This window comes from Nicotiana sylvestris, chromosome 3 (genome assembly GCF_000393655.2).
Source record: "Nicotiana sylvestris chromosome 3, ASM39365v2, whole genome shotgun sequence".
NCBI lineage: Eukaryota > Viridiplantae > Streptophyta > Magnoliopsida > Solanales > Solanaceae > Nicotiana > Nicotiana sylvestris.
In genome coordinates this window covers 206924763-206942616 of record NC_091059.1, presented here as the reverse complement: position 1 = coordinate 206942616, position 17854 = coordinate 206924763, and the positions used below count along the sequence as shown (strand labels likewise).

The 17854-nt window shown below is 39.0% G+C and overlaps 1 protein-coding gene across 5 annotated transcripts in view; it reads right to left on the bottom strand.

The window, feature by feature from the left end:
- Positions 1–10234: 10234 nt before the first annotated feature.
- The window catches only part of LOC104210952 (uncharacterized), a 28229-nt gene continuing 20609 nt past the window's right edge, over positions 10235–17854 (bottom strand). For 3 of the 5 annotated variants that reach the window (XR_011406329.1, XM_070171419.1, XM_070171420.1), the window contains one exon: positions 10235–10523. Coding sequence is in view for 2 of the 5 variants with exons in the window: in XM_070171419.1 (XP_070027520.1) it covers positions 10498–10523 (26 nt within the window). In the remaining 3 variants the exon portion in view is untranslated. Of the gene's footprint in view, positions 10524–11593; positions 11656–17854 lie in introns of all 5 variants that reach the window. The other 2 variants (XR_011406331.1, XR_011406328.1) reach the window with 2 other exon arrangements.

The window sequence follows — 17854 nt, the reverse complement described above, 5'->3', positions numbered from 1 at the left end:
AGTTACTGGATTCATTGTCAGCTGTTGAGGGATCGAGCTGGACCCGTCCAAAGTTAAGGCTATTCAGGAGTTACCGCCACCTAGGAGAAAAAAGGACGTGATGAGCTTCTTAGAACGTCTCAACTATATCAGTCGCTTCATAGCACACAGTCCACAGTTATATGTGAACCCATCTTCAAGATGTTGAGGAAAGATGCCGAAACAAGCTGGACCGACGATTATCAGAAAGCTTTCGACAAAATCAAGGAGTACCTATCCACACCACTGGTCTTGGTCCAGCCAGAGCCAGGTCGACCTTTGCTACTCTATCTATCTGTATTAGATGGAGCCTTTGGATGCATTCAACATGACGAGACAGGGAGAAAGGAGCAAGCCATATACTACCTGAGTAAAAAATTCACACCTAATGAAGCATGATACTCTCTGCCGGAACACACTTATTGTGCTTTGACTTAGACAGCTCAAAAATTGAGGCATTACTTCTCTGCCTACACCACGTACCTTATATCCAAGATGGACCCCCTGAAGTACATATTTCAGAAACCCATGCCAACTGGGAAGTTAGCCAAGTGGAAGATACTGCTAAGTGAGTTTGACATCGTCTATGTAACTCAAAAGGCGGTCAAAGGAAAAGCATTGGCAGACCATCTTGCTGAAAATCCCGTGGGAGGAGAATACGAACCCTTAAAAACGTATTTTCTTGATAAAGATGTGTCATTAATAGGAGAGGACATTACTAAAGCATACAACGGTTAGAGGATGTTCTTTGATGAGCTGCAAATTTCAAAGGAGTGGGCATTGGAGCCATCTTGGTATCAGAAACTAGCCAGCATTATCCGGTGTCTGCTAAACTCAGATTTCCCTGCACCAACAATATGGTAGAGTATGAAGCCTGTATACTAGGACTCAACATAAATATTCAAGAGCTGCTGGTAATCGGTGATTCAAATTTGCTTGTGCACCAGATACAAGGAGAGTGGGCCACCAAGAATTCCAAGATATTGTCATATCTGCACCATGTACAGAAATTGAGAAAAAAGTTCATGAAGATAGAGTTTCGGCATATGCCCAGAATTTAGAATGAGTTTGTCGATGCATTGGCCACTTTGTCATCCATTATACAGTATCTAGATAAGAATTTTATTGATCCCATCCCAGTGAGAATTCATAATCAGCCGACGTATTATGCTCATATTGAAGAAGAAACAGATGGGAAGCCTTTGTTTCACGATATCAAAGAATATTTGGCAAAAGGAGAATATTTGGAGCATGCAAACCATACTCAGAAATGCACACTTCGGAGATGGTCCAATCACTTCTTCCACAACGGAGGAAACTTGTACAGAAGAATTCCTGACTTGGGATTGCTAAGATGTGTCGACGCAAAAGAGGCTTCTAAGCTACTTGAGGAGATACATGCTAGGACCTGCAGCCCGCATATGAATGGTTTTGTCTTGGCCAAGAAAATACTTAGGGCCGGTTACTTTTGGATGACTATAGAGACAGATTGCGTCCAGTATGTCCGCAAATGCTATCAATATCAAGTGCATGACGATATGATAAAAGTGCCGCCAAATGAACTCAATGCAACAAGCTCACCTTGGCCATTCGCTGCCTAGGGAATGGATGTCATAGGTCCGATTGAGCCCACTACTTCAAATGGGCACAGATTTATTCTAGTAGCAATTGACTACTTCACAAAATGGGTGGAGGCTACATCCTACAAAGTTGTAACCAAGAAAGTCGTCGCAAACTTTGTCAAAGATCATATTGTTTACCGATTTGGGGTCCTCGAGTCCATTATTACTGATAATGCTGCCAATCTCAACAGTGATCAGATGAAAGCCATGTGTGAAACTTTCAAAATCAAGCACAAGAATTCCACAGTCTATAGACCTCAGATGAATGGAGTCGTAGAAGCCGCCAACAAAAACATCAAGAAAATACTAAAGAAGATGGTAGAAAACCACAAACAATGGCACGAGAAGTTACCCTTCGCTTTGTTGGGATACCGCACTACAATTCGCACATCAACGGGGGCAACTCTCTACATGCTGGTTTATGGTACCGAAGCTGTCATCCCAGCCGAAGTAGAAGTTCCTTCTTTAAGGATCATACAGGAATCCGAACTCACTTATGCAGAATGGATAAGGAGCCGCTATGAGCAATTGGACCTTATAGATGGAAAAAGAATGAACGCAGTATGTCACGGTCAGTTTTATCATAACAGAATGTCCAGAGCTTTCAACAAAAGGGTCAAACCAAAACAGTTTGCACCAGGACAGCTGGTGCTGAAGAAGATCTTCCCACATCAAGATGAAGCCAAAGGGAAATTCTATGCCAACTGGTAAAGGCCTTACATGGTTCATAGGGTGTTAACAGGAGGAGCGCTCATACTTGCAGAAATGGACGGAGAAGTCTGGCCAAAACCAATCAATTCAGACGCAGTCAAAAGATACTATGTTTAGACTATTTACATTTCCTCATCAGATGTAATTGAACTACGCTTGACCTGATTCCCGTTTAAGAGGGGATACGTAGGCAGCCCTGTGGGTTCGGTCATATCATAATAAAATTTCCATTTCCCCCTAAGATTAGAAACTGGGGCAGAATTTTGAGAAGGACCCTCAAAATTTCGGAGCAAGTCCAGCCAACGCCATCGCATATCAGAAAGTCAGAAATTGGTTAAGAAACTGGGGCAGAATCTGAAGAAGGTTCAAAAGTTCTGTCACCCGAAAACGGTCGGAGGATAATCTACCAAACTGGGGCAAAATTTTGAGGAGGACCCTCAAAATTCTAACACAAGAAAGTTGCAATGTCTCTGAAATATGTTACAGTCACTAGTTCATCTAAAAATCACTTGATATTTCACCATGCTTCTAAAAGAACTCTATTTTTTTCCTTTCTTTCATCAATAATTGCATATTTTCGAAAACCCTATTTCCGTAACAACCAGGTGTTACCTAGGGAAACTCAAACAAGACCTCCAGAACGGAGGAGCAGAGCTAGAAAATGAAGGCACAAACCAACCTCCCCTTTACAAAACTTACAATTTTTCTTTGGGCGCAGGCACATCTGACGTCGCAGTAGCATTTGCAAATATATATACACGGAGCAAAATCACTATCAATCAGGCCACCAGATACCGAACATATCTCAAGCTAAGAAATACTCTACTCTTATTTGCTACTTGTTCTTGCATGAGGCCAAGCTCTGCCGCCATATCTGCATAAGGCTAAGCTATGCCTTCCATCTGCATGGGAAGCCCTATCCTGAACCTTGCATAAGGCTAAGCCTTGCCTCCATATTACATAAGGCTAAACACTGCCTTTCATTTGCATGGGACTATGCCGTCTCCCGAACCTTGCATGAGGCTAAGCCCTGCCTCCATATCTGCATAAGGCTAAGCTCTGCCTTCCATCTGCATGGGACTAAGCCTTGTCCCGAACCTTGCATGAGGCTAAGCCCTGCCTCCATATTTGCATAAGGCTAAACACTGCCTTCCATTTGCATGGGACTAAGCCCTGTCCCGAACCTTGCATGAGGCTAAGCCCTGCCTACATATTTGCATAAGGCTAAGATCTGCCTTCCATTTGCATGGGACTAAGCCCTGTCCCGATCTTGCATGGGACTAAGACCTGTCCCGAACCTTGCATGAGGCTAAGCCCTGCCTCCATATTCGCACGAGGCTAAGCCCTGCCTCCATATTTGCATAAGGCTAAGCCCTGCCTTTCATCTGCATGGGACTAAGCTCTGTCCCGCATCTGCATTAGGCTAATATTTGCCTTCATCTGCATGAGGCTAAGCTCTGCCTCCATTTGCATAAGGCTAATCTCTACCGCCATTTGCATAAGGCTAATCTCTGCCTTTATCTACATGAGGCTAAGTCATGCCTCCATCTGCATGGGACTAAGCCATATCCCACATCCGGCATGAGACTATGCTCTATCTCCACCTTGTATGAGGCTATCCCCTGCCTCCATATTTGCATAAGGCTAAGCTCTGCCTTTCATTTTGCATGGGACTAAGCCTTATCCTGCATCTTGCATGAGACTAAGCTCTGTCTCCATTCTGCATAAGGCTAAACACCGCCTTCTCATGGAACTAAGCGGTGTCCCTCCGTGCATAAATATTGCTATATTCTGGCGCTATCTATTTGCTCCTCTTTTGGGCTAAGCTTTGCCCTCAACATCACAAGACTAAGCCTTGTCTTGTTAAATTTAGCATCATATTATTACACTTCATGGTCTGACATATAGCCAACTTGTCCAAAGGCGCCATAGTCCGAAGGCATCATCCTCATAGCCTGAAGACACCATGTCATGGCCTGAGGATCTCTCAATACTTGCATATCATTATTCAAAGGCGTCATGGTTCGGAGGCACCATCCCCATGGCCTGAGAACATCATTTCATGGCATGCGAATCTTCTATCTAACAATTCATGGCCCAGGACATCATAGTATAAGGACGTCATCCTCAACCGTCCAAAGACAACTTTCATGGTCCGAAAGGAATCTGCATCATGTTTAAATTCCCGCACGAATATATGCTCGTAGTATCTCTTTATTTGCAGGTGACTGGTAAGCAACCACCATCCCAACAGGAGTGATCTCGCTCTTGTTCCTTTCAACTACCTCAAACTTGACCGTTCACCGTAAACCATTCTTTCACCTATCCCGAAATATCGTGTACGTTCTTGCGATGACTTCATCGGTCTATTCCGTTGATAAATCTGAAACTGCACATAAAAATCCTATTATTTATAAAATGATTTCAAAATATTTCTTGATTTAATACTACATTTATCATCCTATTAAGTCCAAATTATTTCATAAATAGCCAAACTGGCATCTTTTGGCTATAATTGCAATAACTTTGCAATTATAGCCCATGCATATATTTTGCATCATTTTTACCAGGAATTAGTCCATTGTATTTTAAAATACTAAATAATTATTTATAAAATATTTCCATGCATAAAAATCATTTTTGTAATTAGTTAATTATTTTACAAATTAATTTTATTCAGTTACTCTGGGTATTTAATAAACAACCTCTTTTATTTCAATTTTAGCCTAAAACTAACAAGCCCAATACCCCTTATAAAATTAGCCCAAACCCTTAGGCCCAATTCCCTACCTGCCCAACCTAAACCCCTTGGTCAAACCTTTGATCACTTTTGATCAACGGTCCAGGACTCCCCCACCTTAATTAAACCAAAAGACCCCCCTAACCCTAACCATTTCCCCCATTTCCCCGCCTTCACTCCTCTCTTCGTCTCTCAAACGCCCTCTAACAGAAAACCTAATCCCCCCACCCCGCTGTCACTAGCCTACTGTCGTTCTATGGTAGTTCTTCACCACCTCAGGCCTCTAATGGCCTCCTATATGCTATGATATCTCCATCTCCTAGATCCTTGAGGAGATTCTCAAGGGACCAGGGCAAGTCTGCTATACACCTTTGGATTTTCTTGCCTATTTCAGGCCATTTGGCTCGACCTTGAGTAAGATCTTTCTCATTTTCATCTTAAATCCATGGTTTCCTAAGTCTATGACCTCATATCTGTTATACTTCTAAAAACCCTAATTTATACCTTTGATCTTCTCAGATCTGTACAGATATGAGACCGATTGAACGTATTTCACATGTTTCCTTGAAAGATTCTTGGTTTTTTCAACTGATTTGTCGTTTTTCCTAAAACTAGGTTTACCCTAAGTCATGTTCTCTAAAGATTTTCTGATTTTTGAATGTTAATCATCTGTTCTTAAGTGTTATTGATTGATTTCCGCTAAGATTGTCTGGACACTAGTCGATTTATGCTAAAGCCCCAATTTTCTTATACTTTTGCTTCCTATCTAGGCTCTTCCGTGTTACTCGTTGCATTGTTTCGTTTTGTGCTTTAACTTTCATGATTTCTCCTTAGTCTAATTCAGTATCTTGTGACTTTTGACCTTAGTTCATCTCTACTAGAGTTTTTGAGTCGATCTCTCAGCTAATTTCTTTGTGTTTATGAAATTTTATGTAGCCTATTTGTTTATTTGTGGAAACCGATATCCCCCCCCCCCCTAAATCAGTACTATTTTGAATTTTGATTTACTGATTTGCTCGGTTAAAACTTATGTGCTGATTCTCGATTTATTCCCTTGTTTATGATTTTAATTATTCTTCTTACCTTATTTAATTTAATAGCCTGTAATGTTACTGATTATTCACGATTATTTCCTTAATTAGACTCATGTTTGTTTACCTCTTTACTTAGGTCTGATTTGATTTCTTTCCTTAAATGACTCCAATCCTTTAACCGTTGAGTAGTTATCCTCAATTAAGGGAATACTATGCTGATTTTGTGTGTAATTGATCCTGCGATTTCCTTAATTGCTGAGTGTTGATTTCTTTACCTTATTCTGCTCTACTCCTAAACTGCTATATATACTCTCCTCTATTCTCACCTTTGGGACACGGACATTAGTTCATAAACACACTGACACTCTAAAACTCTCTTGTCTTCTCTGCTACTTGGGATATTCACTAATCTAGCTGGTCGTAAGCCAAAGCTAGATATTGCACTACACCTGCTTCACACTCTGTGTTCTTTTTCCCTAACTGGTATGTCTCTGATTAAGTTTTAAAACCTCAAACTCTATGTGTTTCATTACTGCACTATTCCATTAGCCATGTATCCAATATGTTTTTCCCGTTTACTTCTTTGCTTAGCATGTTTAAAGTATTGTCTTGCTCAATATGTAACTAGCATGTCTAAACTATAACTACTTGTTTACTGCTTTATCTAGCATGTCTAAATCTTGTTTGTTCAATATGTAGCCAGCATGACTAAATTATGAATGCTTATGTGATATTTGTCTAGCATGACTGTTTAAATTCCTGCCTGCTCTTCTTTACTGATGAGATTATACTTAATCTCTTGGGGCTTCGATTGATCCTAATTATGTGCATGATTTTGTCCAATACCCCCTGCTTTTAACATGATTTTGCTATATCCCTGCTATGTGTCTCAACTACCCACTGTCATGACTAACCTATTAATTCTATAAAGCTCTTAAGAATTCTGTGCATTTTGTTGTTTATATGTTTCCCTATACGCTGATGTGTATTCTATGTGTCCCCAACACCTTTATCTCTGTATAGAATCTGTTTGCCAAGTATTTTGAATCTGGTTGTTCTGTGATTTGTGTTCTGATTTCGAAAGTGTTTTAATACTTTTCTCAAACTATTTTACCACCAAACTAGTTCCTATTTTAGAAAATAATTTCACTCCTAGAGTCATCTCTATACTATTTTTTTCAAAAATCCTTTCAAAACTATGTCAAGCACTCTCACCTTACTCCTAAGTCAATAGGTTATGCCCCTCCAGTGTGTGTACTACCTTGGGATCCTCTTGAGATTCCTTTGAACTCTGGCATACTAAGGCTGGCTATTCCATACTGCACATATTTAGTCCCTATTATGAAAAGTCTAGGTGTGAGTACTGCCCTAGATCTTTGAGGTCCTTAGGGAACTCTGACACACCTAGACACAAATTTGGCAATGAAATCCTTGGCATTTGAGACTACTGAAGGCCTGGTACTCCCAGGTTTGCTTTGGGCCTGCATCAGGCTCCCTATAGTTTAATCTATATTGAATTTATGTAATTTATTCAATTCTGGTCTATAATAATCATTTGTAAACAGATATTGGGGTAACTAGTAAAAGGGAGGGTAGTTATATGATCCTGTTGGTAAAGCTGGGTAGAAATCATGTTTCTAGGCTTTACATTATAAAAATCTGCATTAGAAATCATGTTCTAGGATTGTTGTGTCTATTTGCATTCAAACCATGCAAAACCTGTACACTAGACATCCTGTTTTTAGGGTATTCACGTTTACGGCTTTAGCATATTACATGTTATAGATCACTACTCAATTGCTGGTTCTGCAACCGAACTGTCACTCAAAAATCCTACAGCTAAATAATCCTGCCTAATAAAAACAGTCATCTCTGCGTGCATTAGATATCTTGTTCTTAGGACTCTGTTTGCATCTGTTTTGGATCCTGTCTATTTAAACTATATAAATAATTATTCACAAAAAGGTTTAAAAACAACCTTACATATAGGTGTCATATTCTAATGTAAACTGGTATGAATCACTTGTTATAATCTGTATCACCCAGATCAGCATGCCTATAGGTTGAATAATTCCAAATTGTTTAAACAGCACATGTAAGTGTGATTGCATATAGTTTCACGCCTAAGCAAGCCTTAGGTGATTAATGTCCTTGTATAAAACTGAAAACTGTGTTCTGATTGTTTATAAACTGCTTAAGTCTAACAGATTTTGAAAACCAGTACGCAAACTGGTTAGGATTCTACCACTTCCCTTAAAACAAACGCTGCATATCTTGTGTCTGTAACATTCATCTAGATATCATGTTCCTAGGCTTTCTGAACTTCTTCAAAATCAGCTATTTGAGACGTGTTGTTTATTTGCCTATGTATATGTGGAGGTAAATATGAGCCTTTTACATGCTTCCTTAATTGGCAGTCCTATGTGTTATTTGTTGTCGCCTAGACTTTTCCCCTTTAAACATCTTAGGATTGTCTAGATGTGCCTAAGTTTAGAGGTCCTAAATTCCTCCAGAGCCACAAGGAAGGGACGGGTAATAGCACGCTTAGAGGTCGTTCATCAAATTCGCTTATATAACCATTAAGGGGAGGGTAATGGATAGTAAAAGGATATGATGACATGCGCGCTAATGTCACGTGTAGCCCCTCTAGTTGAGGAGGATTATCGGGCATTGCACAGATTGATCCTGTAGGCTAATCAACTTAGGACTTTCCTTTCCCAATTCCTATATGTGTTTAAATTATCTAAACTTCTTTCATATATGTGCATTGGACCATCTCAGCTTCTTTGATCATATATGTATTTAGACTGTGAAAACCACCTTTATTTGCAAATATGTGCTAAGACTGCTTACTTGACTAATTCGTATAGTTTAAGTTCGGCCAGGACCCACCATTGTGGACTGCGAGGGGTGCCTAATACCTTCCCCTCAAAGTTATTTCGAGCCCTTATCCTAATCTCTGGTAATGCAAAACTGGCTATATGAGTTAATTGCTCTAGGTGCCCTAACGCACCTTAATCCGTTAGGTGGCGACTCTTCAAATACCCAATTCCCAAAAGGAAACGAGTTGTTCCCCCATAAATGTCGAAACCCGAACTTTCCTGCAAAAAGGGAAAAAAGGGAGCGCGACACCAACCATAATGGCCTTCGCGTTAGCGATACCCAGGTCGCGTTCGCGAAGGGTAACGCCCCCAACGCTCTACGTTCGCGACCTGTGCCTCGCGTTCGCGTAGAAGGAATTTCCTTCAGACAAACTTTACTCTTCGCGTTCGCGAGAGTTCCTTCGCGAACGCGAAGAAGAAAACCCCTGTGCACCTGCAACAGCTAAGACAACAGAATCTCTAAGTCTCAAAACATCTCGAACCCCATTCGAAACTCACTCGAGCCCTCGGGGCTCCAAACCAAACATGGATACTAACTTAAAAACATCATACGAACTTACTCTTGCGATCAAATCGCCAAAATAACTCCTAGAACTACAAGTTTAGCATCAAAATCATAGAAAAATCTCAAGAACTCTTAAAGTTACATTTTCATAACCGAGGGTCCGATTCACGTCATATAAATTCTGTTTCTTACCAAATTTTAAAAGCACAACTTAAATACCATATTAAACATGTATCGGGATCCGGAACCAAAATACGGGCCCGATACACTCAAATTCAAACATCTTAAAATTTCCAAAAACTCTTATAATTTCAGTTAAACAATTTCTTTCTAATATTTATTTCTCGGGCTTTGGACCTCGGAATTCAATTCCGGGTATACGCCCAAGTCCCATATTTTTCTACGGACCCTTTGGGACCGTCAAATCACGGGTCTGGGTCCGTTTACCCAAAATATTGACCAAAGTCAACTTAAATTCAATTTTAAAGGCAAAATTAGCATTTTCTCAAATTTTTCACATAAGGGCTTTCTGGATATACGCCCGGACTGTGCATGCAAATCGAGGTGCGATAAAAGGAGGTTTTTAAGGCCTCGAAACACAGAATTGACTTTTAAAGCAAGTGAAAACGTCATCACATTCTCCACCCCGGTCGTGACAGCGCCTATCACAGTACTAGGCCAGCTGAATCAACACTAACAACATGAAGGTCTTTTGCAAATTCATTTTTATAATCAAATATAATCTCCAATCTTTCATTTTAATATATCAAAATATGCGAAAAGACAAATACGCAAATACATCAATACTTCCTGATCCCGGTGTCACTAGTCATGGGCCACTAAGATATTGTTCAATATTGTCTACTCAATACAAGATAAGACTGAAATAGATAATATAAAGGATAGGAAGGAGAAAGGAAGGGCTGCGAACGCCGTGCAACTACCTTGCTATCTTCGGAAAATACTCAGAAGTTGTTGGATGCTCTCACTCGGATGCTCTGGCACCTGGATCTGCACACAAGGTGTAGGGAAACACGTGACTACGCCAACTCAGTAAGTAACCAAAGTAAATAAAGGCCGAGTGCAATGACGAACATTTAAAACATATACATAATCTAACATAAAATCTCAATAGAAATAACAAAGTCAAATCTATGGTTCAATTTTCGAACATCTCGTAAAAACTCCAGTTTCAATGAAAGTTATTTAAAACATTGGTTCGACATTTTTCAATAGAGGCTCAGTATAAAAGAAGAGTAACAATAGTAATTTCATAAACAAGCTCCTTGGGTCACTCATATATATATAGCCCATCGGGCAAGCCTCTCAGTCTCTCGTGACTAAACTCTCATCAATCAGCACTCACACTCAGCACTCCGGCTCAATAGATATCTCATAATAATAATCACTGCAGCGTGCAACCCGATTGATAAATATATATAGTCGACTGCGCTCACTAGGGGTATACAGACTCGGGAGGGGCTCCTACAGCCCAAGTGCTTTATCTCTGAGGCGTGTAGCCCGATCCAATACATATCACTGCAACATGCGGCCTAATCCATATACATATAAGTATCGCTACGGCGTGCAGTCCGATCCATAAATATATATAATCCTCACCATCAGGTCCTCAACCTCTCTTAGTCATCAACCTTACAGCCACTCGGTATTTCAGTGAAAATCAGGGAACTCAGCCCAAACAATTGCATATATTTGAAAGTAGAGTAATGAAACTGAATCAAACAATAAACAGCTAACAATAATGACAGAGGATATACTTTCGAATCAAAACAGTGTGAGGAAAGTAGTAAAGTACCCTGAGGGTCCAAACAATTCGGCACAAGGCCCCAAATATGACATTCAACCCAAATTAACAGATTCATTTCTAAAACACATAGATATCATATCGAGTTTATCAAAATATGCAACTCTACAGCTACCACGGGATGGACCAAGTCATAATCCCTACGGGTGCACGCCCACACGCCCGTCACCTAGCATGCGCGTCACCTCATTTATCCAAATAGTACAAATTTCCGGAGTTTTATATCCTCGGGTCTAGATTTACAATCGTTACTTACCTCGAACCAGACAAAAATCTACTCCGCAATGCCCTTGCCTCTCGACTCGGCCTCAAATCGTCCTAAATTTATCCAAAATCAGAATTAAATCATCAATACATGCCAAAGGGGCAAAGCCCACGCGAAAATTATCAAATTAAACTCAAAATCCCAAAATTGGTCAAACCTGACCCTCGAGCATACGTCTCGTAATCCGATAAAAATCACAACACTAGAATCATTATCCTCTCATGAGTCTATACATACCAAAATTATCAAAATCGGACCTCAAACCCTCCAATTTCAAGCATTAATTTCCCAATTTCTACTCTAATTTTCCCACAAATTTTCATGATTAAACAATAGAATAATCACCATAAACACAAGATACAAAGCCCAAGTAGCTTACCTTTCTAAATACACTTGATCCCCTCTTGAAATCACAACTTGGAGCTCCAAAATCGACCAAAAATGGTGGAAGAATGACTAAAATTCGCGAAGAGGGCCTTTATACTTTCTACCCAGCGATTTTCGCATCTGCGAACAATATTTCGCACCTACAGGCCGCTTCTGCGCCCAAAAATACGCACATGCGGAATTCACTTAACTCCTCAGACACCGCACCTACGACCCAGGTCTCGCACCTACAGTCTCGCAGATGCAGTCTAGCCTTCCGCTCCAGTGACCAATGTCACTTCTACGATCTCTTTTCTGCTTCTGCGTCTCGCACATGCGGTCCCCAATCCGCAGGTGTGGTTATGACAGAAAACAACATCTGAAGCTGCTCAATTACAATTCCAATCTTTCCGACAATCTTCCGAATTCATCCCGAGGCCCCCGGGACCTCAACCAAAAAGACGAACAAGTTATATATCACTATTCAAACTTATTCCAACCTTTAGAACACTTAAAACAACATAGAAACACCAAATCACTCTCGGATTCAAGCCTAAAGATTTCCAAACTTCCGAATTCCGCAACCGATCCAAAAACCTATCAAACCTCATCCGAATGACCTAAAATTTTGCACACACGTCACAAATGACACAACGGACCTACTCCAATTTCCGGAATCCCATTCCGACCACGATATCAAGATTTCCACTCTCGACCGGAAAATGTCAAATTTTCAATTTAGCCAATTCAAGCCTAAATCTACCTTGGACCTTCAAATTACATTCCGAACACGCTCCTAAGTTCAAAATCACCTAACGAAGCTATCCGGACAATCAAAATTTCCATCCGAGAACTTCTACATATAAGTCAACATCCGATTGACTTTTCCAACTTAAACTTCCAAATAAGAGACTAAGTATCTCATTTCACTCTATGACCATTCCGAACGTAGAATAACCAACACGATATGATGAAATATGTAGACATGTGATTTTTGACCCTCCCTGAGATTTCACCCATTTTAGCGTAAAATATTTAGTTTAGACCTAATATTGATATTTCAATTAGTTTTGGTTCCTTCACTTTGTTTTATCAAAAAATGAAAATTACAAAAAATATTTCTTCTTTTTAGTTGCTTTTAGTTTATATACCTTTCGTAAAAGTAAAAAATATAAAAAAAAGTACCTTATTTTATTTTAATATGATATTTAAAAATACCAAAAAAAATAGGTTTGTTTTAACGATTTGTCTTATCTTAATAGTTATTTTACTTAAATAGGATTAATTGGTAAATGAGGTCGTATTTTTAGTCTTGTTCACGGAGAAAGAATAAAATTTGGGCTCAAACAACCCATTTTAAGCCTAATTTTCGGACCTAGCCCATACCCCTTAACCTAAAAAAACCCTAGAAAACTAACTTAAACCTTTACACTCTAGGGGCGGACATCCATTTTGGACAAACAAAATGAGGAGCTAATTTCCTAACGCCTAAGAGATCCGCCGCAATATACAAAACGAGACACCCCTATCAGTTCATCTCCTTCTTCACAAACAAAACCCTAGCAAAACTCCATCTCCATATCAGCCGTTTCAACACTAGAGACCAAAGGAATCTCTCTTCAGCCAAGAGTCATGCCCTCCCATCCGTTCTGCTTCTTCACCATCTTCATTAACAAAAACACACAGAGATTAAAGGAGAAGCAACAGTCGAACGATCTGACCTCACACCAGCAATAAAACCTTCACCAACACACCCCTCGTCACTGTTCCTTCTTCTTCACCTCACATCAGACCGGCTGCTGCTCCTTCACCACTAGAAATGGCCAAAAACCGACGACGGAATTTTGTTTCGTCGATGGAGTTCGTTTAAAGCTCGTGGAGAGTTCGTTTGAGGTTGTCGACTGAGTTTCAAGTTCGTCATTCCCTTTAATGTAATGCTTCAGTTGAGATCGAGTCTCGTTAAAGCCCATTTGTAGGTCGCTAGCTCTGTTCAGTTTCGTCGAGGTTAGAGTGTCATCCGACGAGATTACGCTTCATCGTGATCCTGTACTGGTTGCTTATTTGTTCTTGGACTCACCTACTGTAAAGATCAGAAGTAAAACTCCTTTTAAGGTCCATCTCTATTCCTATTATAGTTACAAGTTATATTTTTTTGGTTTCTAAAAGTGATTATTTTGTATTGCCTGTTGGTGGATCACTGTAAAAGTAAGTATATTGCATTTGATCCTGAGATTGTAAATATAAGTTTATTGCATCGTTGCCAATCTTAGTTTACCCATTTTGAGTAAATAAACTAACAAAAGAAGATTGGAATGAACTTTTTCAAAAAAGCAGCTTCTTTCATTTTTAAATACGTCGTAGTATCATTAATTTGGAATAAGGTTGATAAGCTTGATTTTCTAGTTCTCATAATCGAACTATAGTTTTTGTTGTTGTTTAATCAAACTATTGCAATTGTGTACACGTTCGCGTGACATGATTACGATTCTTTTGAAAATAAATTGAGGTATGCGTTCGCGCAACTTTGGCCAAAAACAATCGTAATAATAACAAAGCGTTATTGATCGTGGACACGTTCGCATGACATGATTTTTGACGCGCCAAACAAATGGGTACACGTGCGTGTGACCCGTTTCAAGATAGTTGCTTAATTAAAAAAGGCAAATACGCATAGGTTCTAAAATGAATAATTAGACAATTTGATTAAGCCAAGTATGATCAAAACGACCTTGCTAGAACCACGGAACTCGAGAATGCCTAACATCTTCTCCCGGGTTAATAGAATTGCTTACCCGGATTTCTTTGTTCGCAGACCATAAATAAGAGTCAACTTCCTCGATTCGGTATTTTAAACCGATGAGTTGGGACACCATAAATTATCCCAAGTGGCGACTCTGATTTTAAATAATAATCCTGTTTCGATTGTCACATAAACTGGAAAAACTCCCATATATACCCTTTTAGGGTAGTAAAAAAGGAGGTGTGACAGCTCTGCGACTCTGCTGGGGACAAGAACCCCCAACTTCTGGTTCAGGGTTCAAGAATTCGAGGTTGTTAATATCATTTATGCTTGGCTTTATTGTTTGTTGATATTACTGTATTTGTGGGCCTAATGTGTTAATTACCTCTTATTTAACGCTTTGATATTATTTGAATTGTATATAACTGTCTTCTTACACCACCCCTCTGAGTCTTCTAAAAATGGTGCACACGTTCGCGTGGCCCACTTTTTCTGTAGAAGTTATACCAAATAGAACAAGGCTGGGCCAACAGCAAGGCCGGGTATACTTTAGTGCTCCCGGTACGTTGCCCCCTCTTCGGCTCGAGTTGTCTGCTCGGGTAAGCCAGGTCAAGAACACAACCTCAGGTTTAAACTTAGAATAGCATAACCTCATGTCGGATCCCTAGTAGGAACATTTACTTGCATCACGTGTATTTGACTTTGAGGACTCAACACCGGGGTTGGGTCCGTCTAGGACAGATGTACCTAAAAATAAAAGACCAACCTGATGCATTCTATGTGCTACATGTTGCAATCTTCAAGGGTAAACGGGTCATTTGGCGGACCAATGTTGGTTGAGGGTAAATTAGAAAGAAAAGAGGGTGAGGTGTGAATATAAAGAAAATAGGGCCTAATTATAATTTTCTTTCTCACTTTTTCAAGAAAAGACCAAAAAGAGTTTACATGTTTCATCATTTTTCAAAAAAAAAAGACAAAAAATATATATTCTCTAAATTAGTTATTTTTTCTAATGTCCGTAACCAATCTGCCCGAACTACGCATACCTGATTCTCGTCTTTCAAGGCGTGATACGTAGGCAACCCACATAGGGTCTGGTCTTCCTAGTGAGTTTAGGTTCTTGGCTTCGCGGGGTCTTAGTCAAATCTTGCATTTTTAGCCACCTTTAGCTACATAGGTTAATTTTTAGAAAAATAGTCACAATCATGTCTTGAATGTGTCCAACAGGAAGGGTTATTGTCTCACATAGCATTCTAGGTCTTTAACTTTATTTGGTCTTAATTTTCTCATGCAGATGTATCCGAGTTTGATCATGACAGACGCCCTAGGACCATCCAGTTAGGATCGCTCATTCAGGAGTTGCTTAAGTAGATTTTTCTTTTTATGTTTTGAATATGTTTTTATTTTTATGTCGTCTTTTACCTTCTAATTTTGTACAGTAATGTCGAGTCTTTTGTTATTGTATTTCCTATTTTGTATTGAAAAAAAGATATGTAACAAATCAAAAATCCAAAAAAAATTACGTTTTATATTTCTGTTAGATGTTTTCTTTAGAATACTAACTCTAGAAGTTCGAAAAAAACTCTTTTGTGGTTTTCCTTAGGAAATTAATATCTAGAACTCAAAATAAAAAATTACTTTTATACTTCCTTTTAGTACATTAAGACTAAAAATAAGAGAATTTTCTTTTACTACCTCTTTAAAATGTTTTCTTTAAGGTATTAATTGCAAAAATCCAAAAAGATTTTTTTTTGAGGTTCTTCTTTGGGAAACTAATGAAAAATAAAAAATAAATTATGTTCATTAGAACTTTAGTATATTGTACATAGAAGAAGAAAAACAACATACTTTATCTTTTGTTTATCTTTAAAGTTTCTCCCTTAGGTAATCAAACTGAAATCCAAAAACATTTTTTATCTTGTTCATTTCTCGTTTCAAAATCTTTCTTCAGGGATATCAAATGAAAATTTAAGATATTTTCTTTGGTTTATTCTTTAGATTTCCTTCCTAAAAAAAATCAAAAAATATTTTTCTCTTCTAGGATTGTTTCCTTAATAATTTCCCATAGAGTATTTGTTTCAAAAAGAAAAAAAAAAGGAAAACAAATATATGCTTGTTAAGTTTGAGTTTAGAATACGTTATAGAACATTAAGTCTAGAAAATTCAAAAAAAAAAGATTTGAGTCTCTTATTTCTCTTTTCTCATCGGAGTAGTCATTAAGGTAAAAAGGAAAAAAAAGGAAAAAAAAAGAAAAAGAGAACGTTAGTTTGGTTACTTTATTCTCGATCTTCCGAACTACTCTGATTCATGCGACGTCATGATACGTAGGCAACCTACATAGGGTTCGATCGAATTATTTTTTTTCTATTAAAAGAAAAGGAAAAAAAAGAAAAAAAAGAGAGGCGAAATTATGGGATGTGAGAAATGAGAGAAAGAAAAGAATGATGATTAAAAAAGTAAAGAGAAGAGGAAGGAAAATGAGCAAGCCAAGAAGTGTTAGAAAAGAAAAGAGAAGATTCAAATGGACAAATTGGGATGATGCCAAGTGACCTTGTGACCCTCGAAGTCATTCTTGAACCATTAATTGTTGTTAGGTGCATTGCACGTAATGTGATATTTTTAGGTGTTAAATGCCCTAACACTAACATGATGACTTCATTTTGTTCCTCTTTGTTATCCTCATTATAGCAGAATGGTTGTTGGTTTGTGGTTTTTAAACTGGTAACTTTTCCATACAACACAAGGTTAAAGAGCAAGGTAGTCATGGCTAGCAAAAACTTGGACACAGGGGTTATTGATCCGTCTAAGGGAATTGTTGAATTAGAATCTGAGTTGAAAGGGGAGGTCCAAATGTTGAAACAACAGATGACATAAATGTATCAGTCTTGGATCAGGGGGCATCCTCCACCTTCATTTCCCACTAACTACATTGAAAACCCGATAACTATCCCACCACTATCACAAATCCAGATTCTCACTGCTGCTGATATCTCCCCACAACATTTTCACACTCTACCCCCCAAAACCACCTCATATCCCGCCCCTTTGGCCACTCATGCTCTTGTAGCCCCTCCTCTAGCTACTCTTCCTCGATCCTCTAGCGAGACTGTGTTCAAAGTCCTCGATATCCAACACTATGCTCCAGA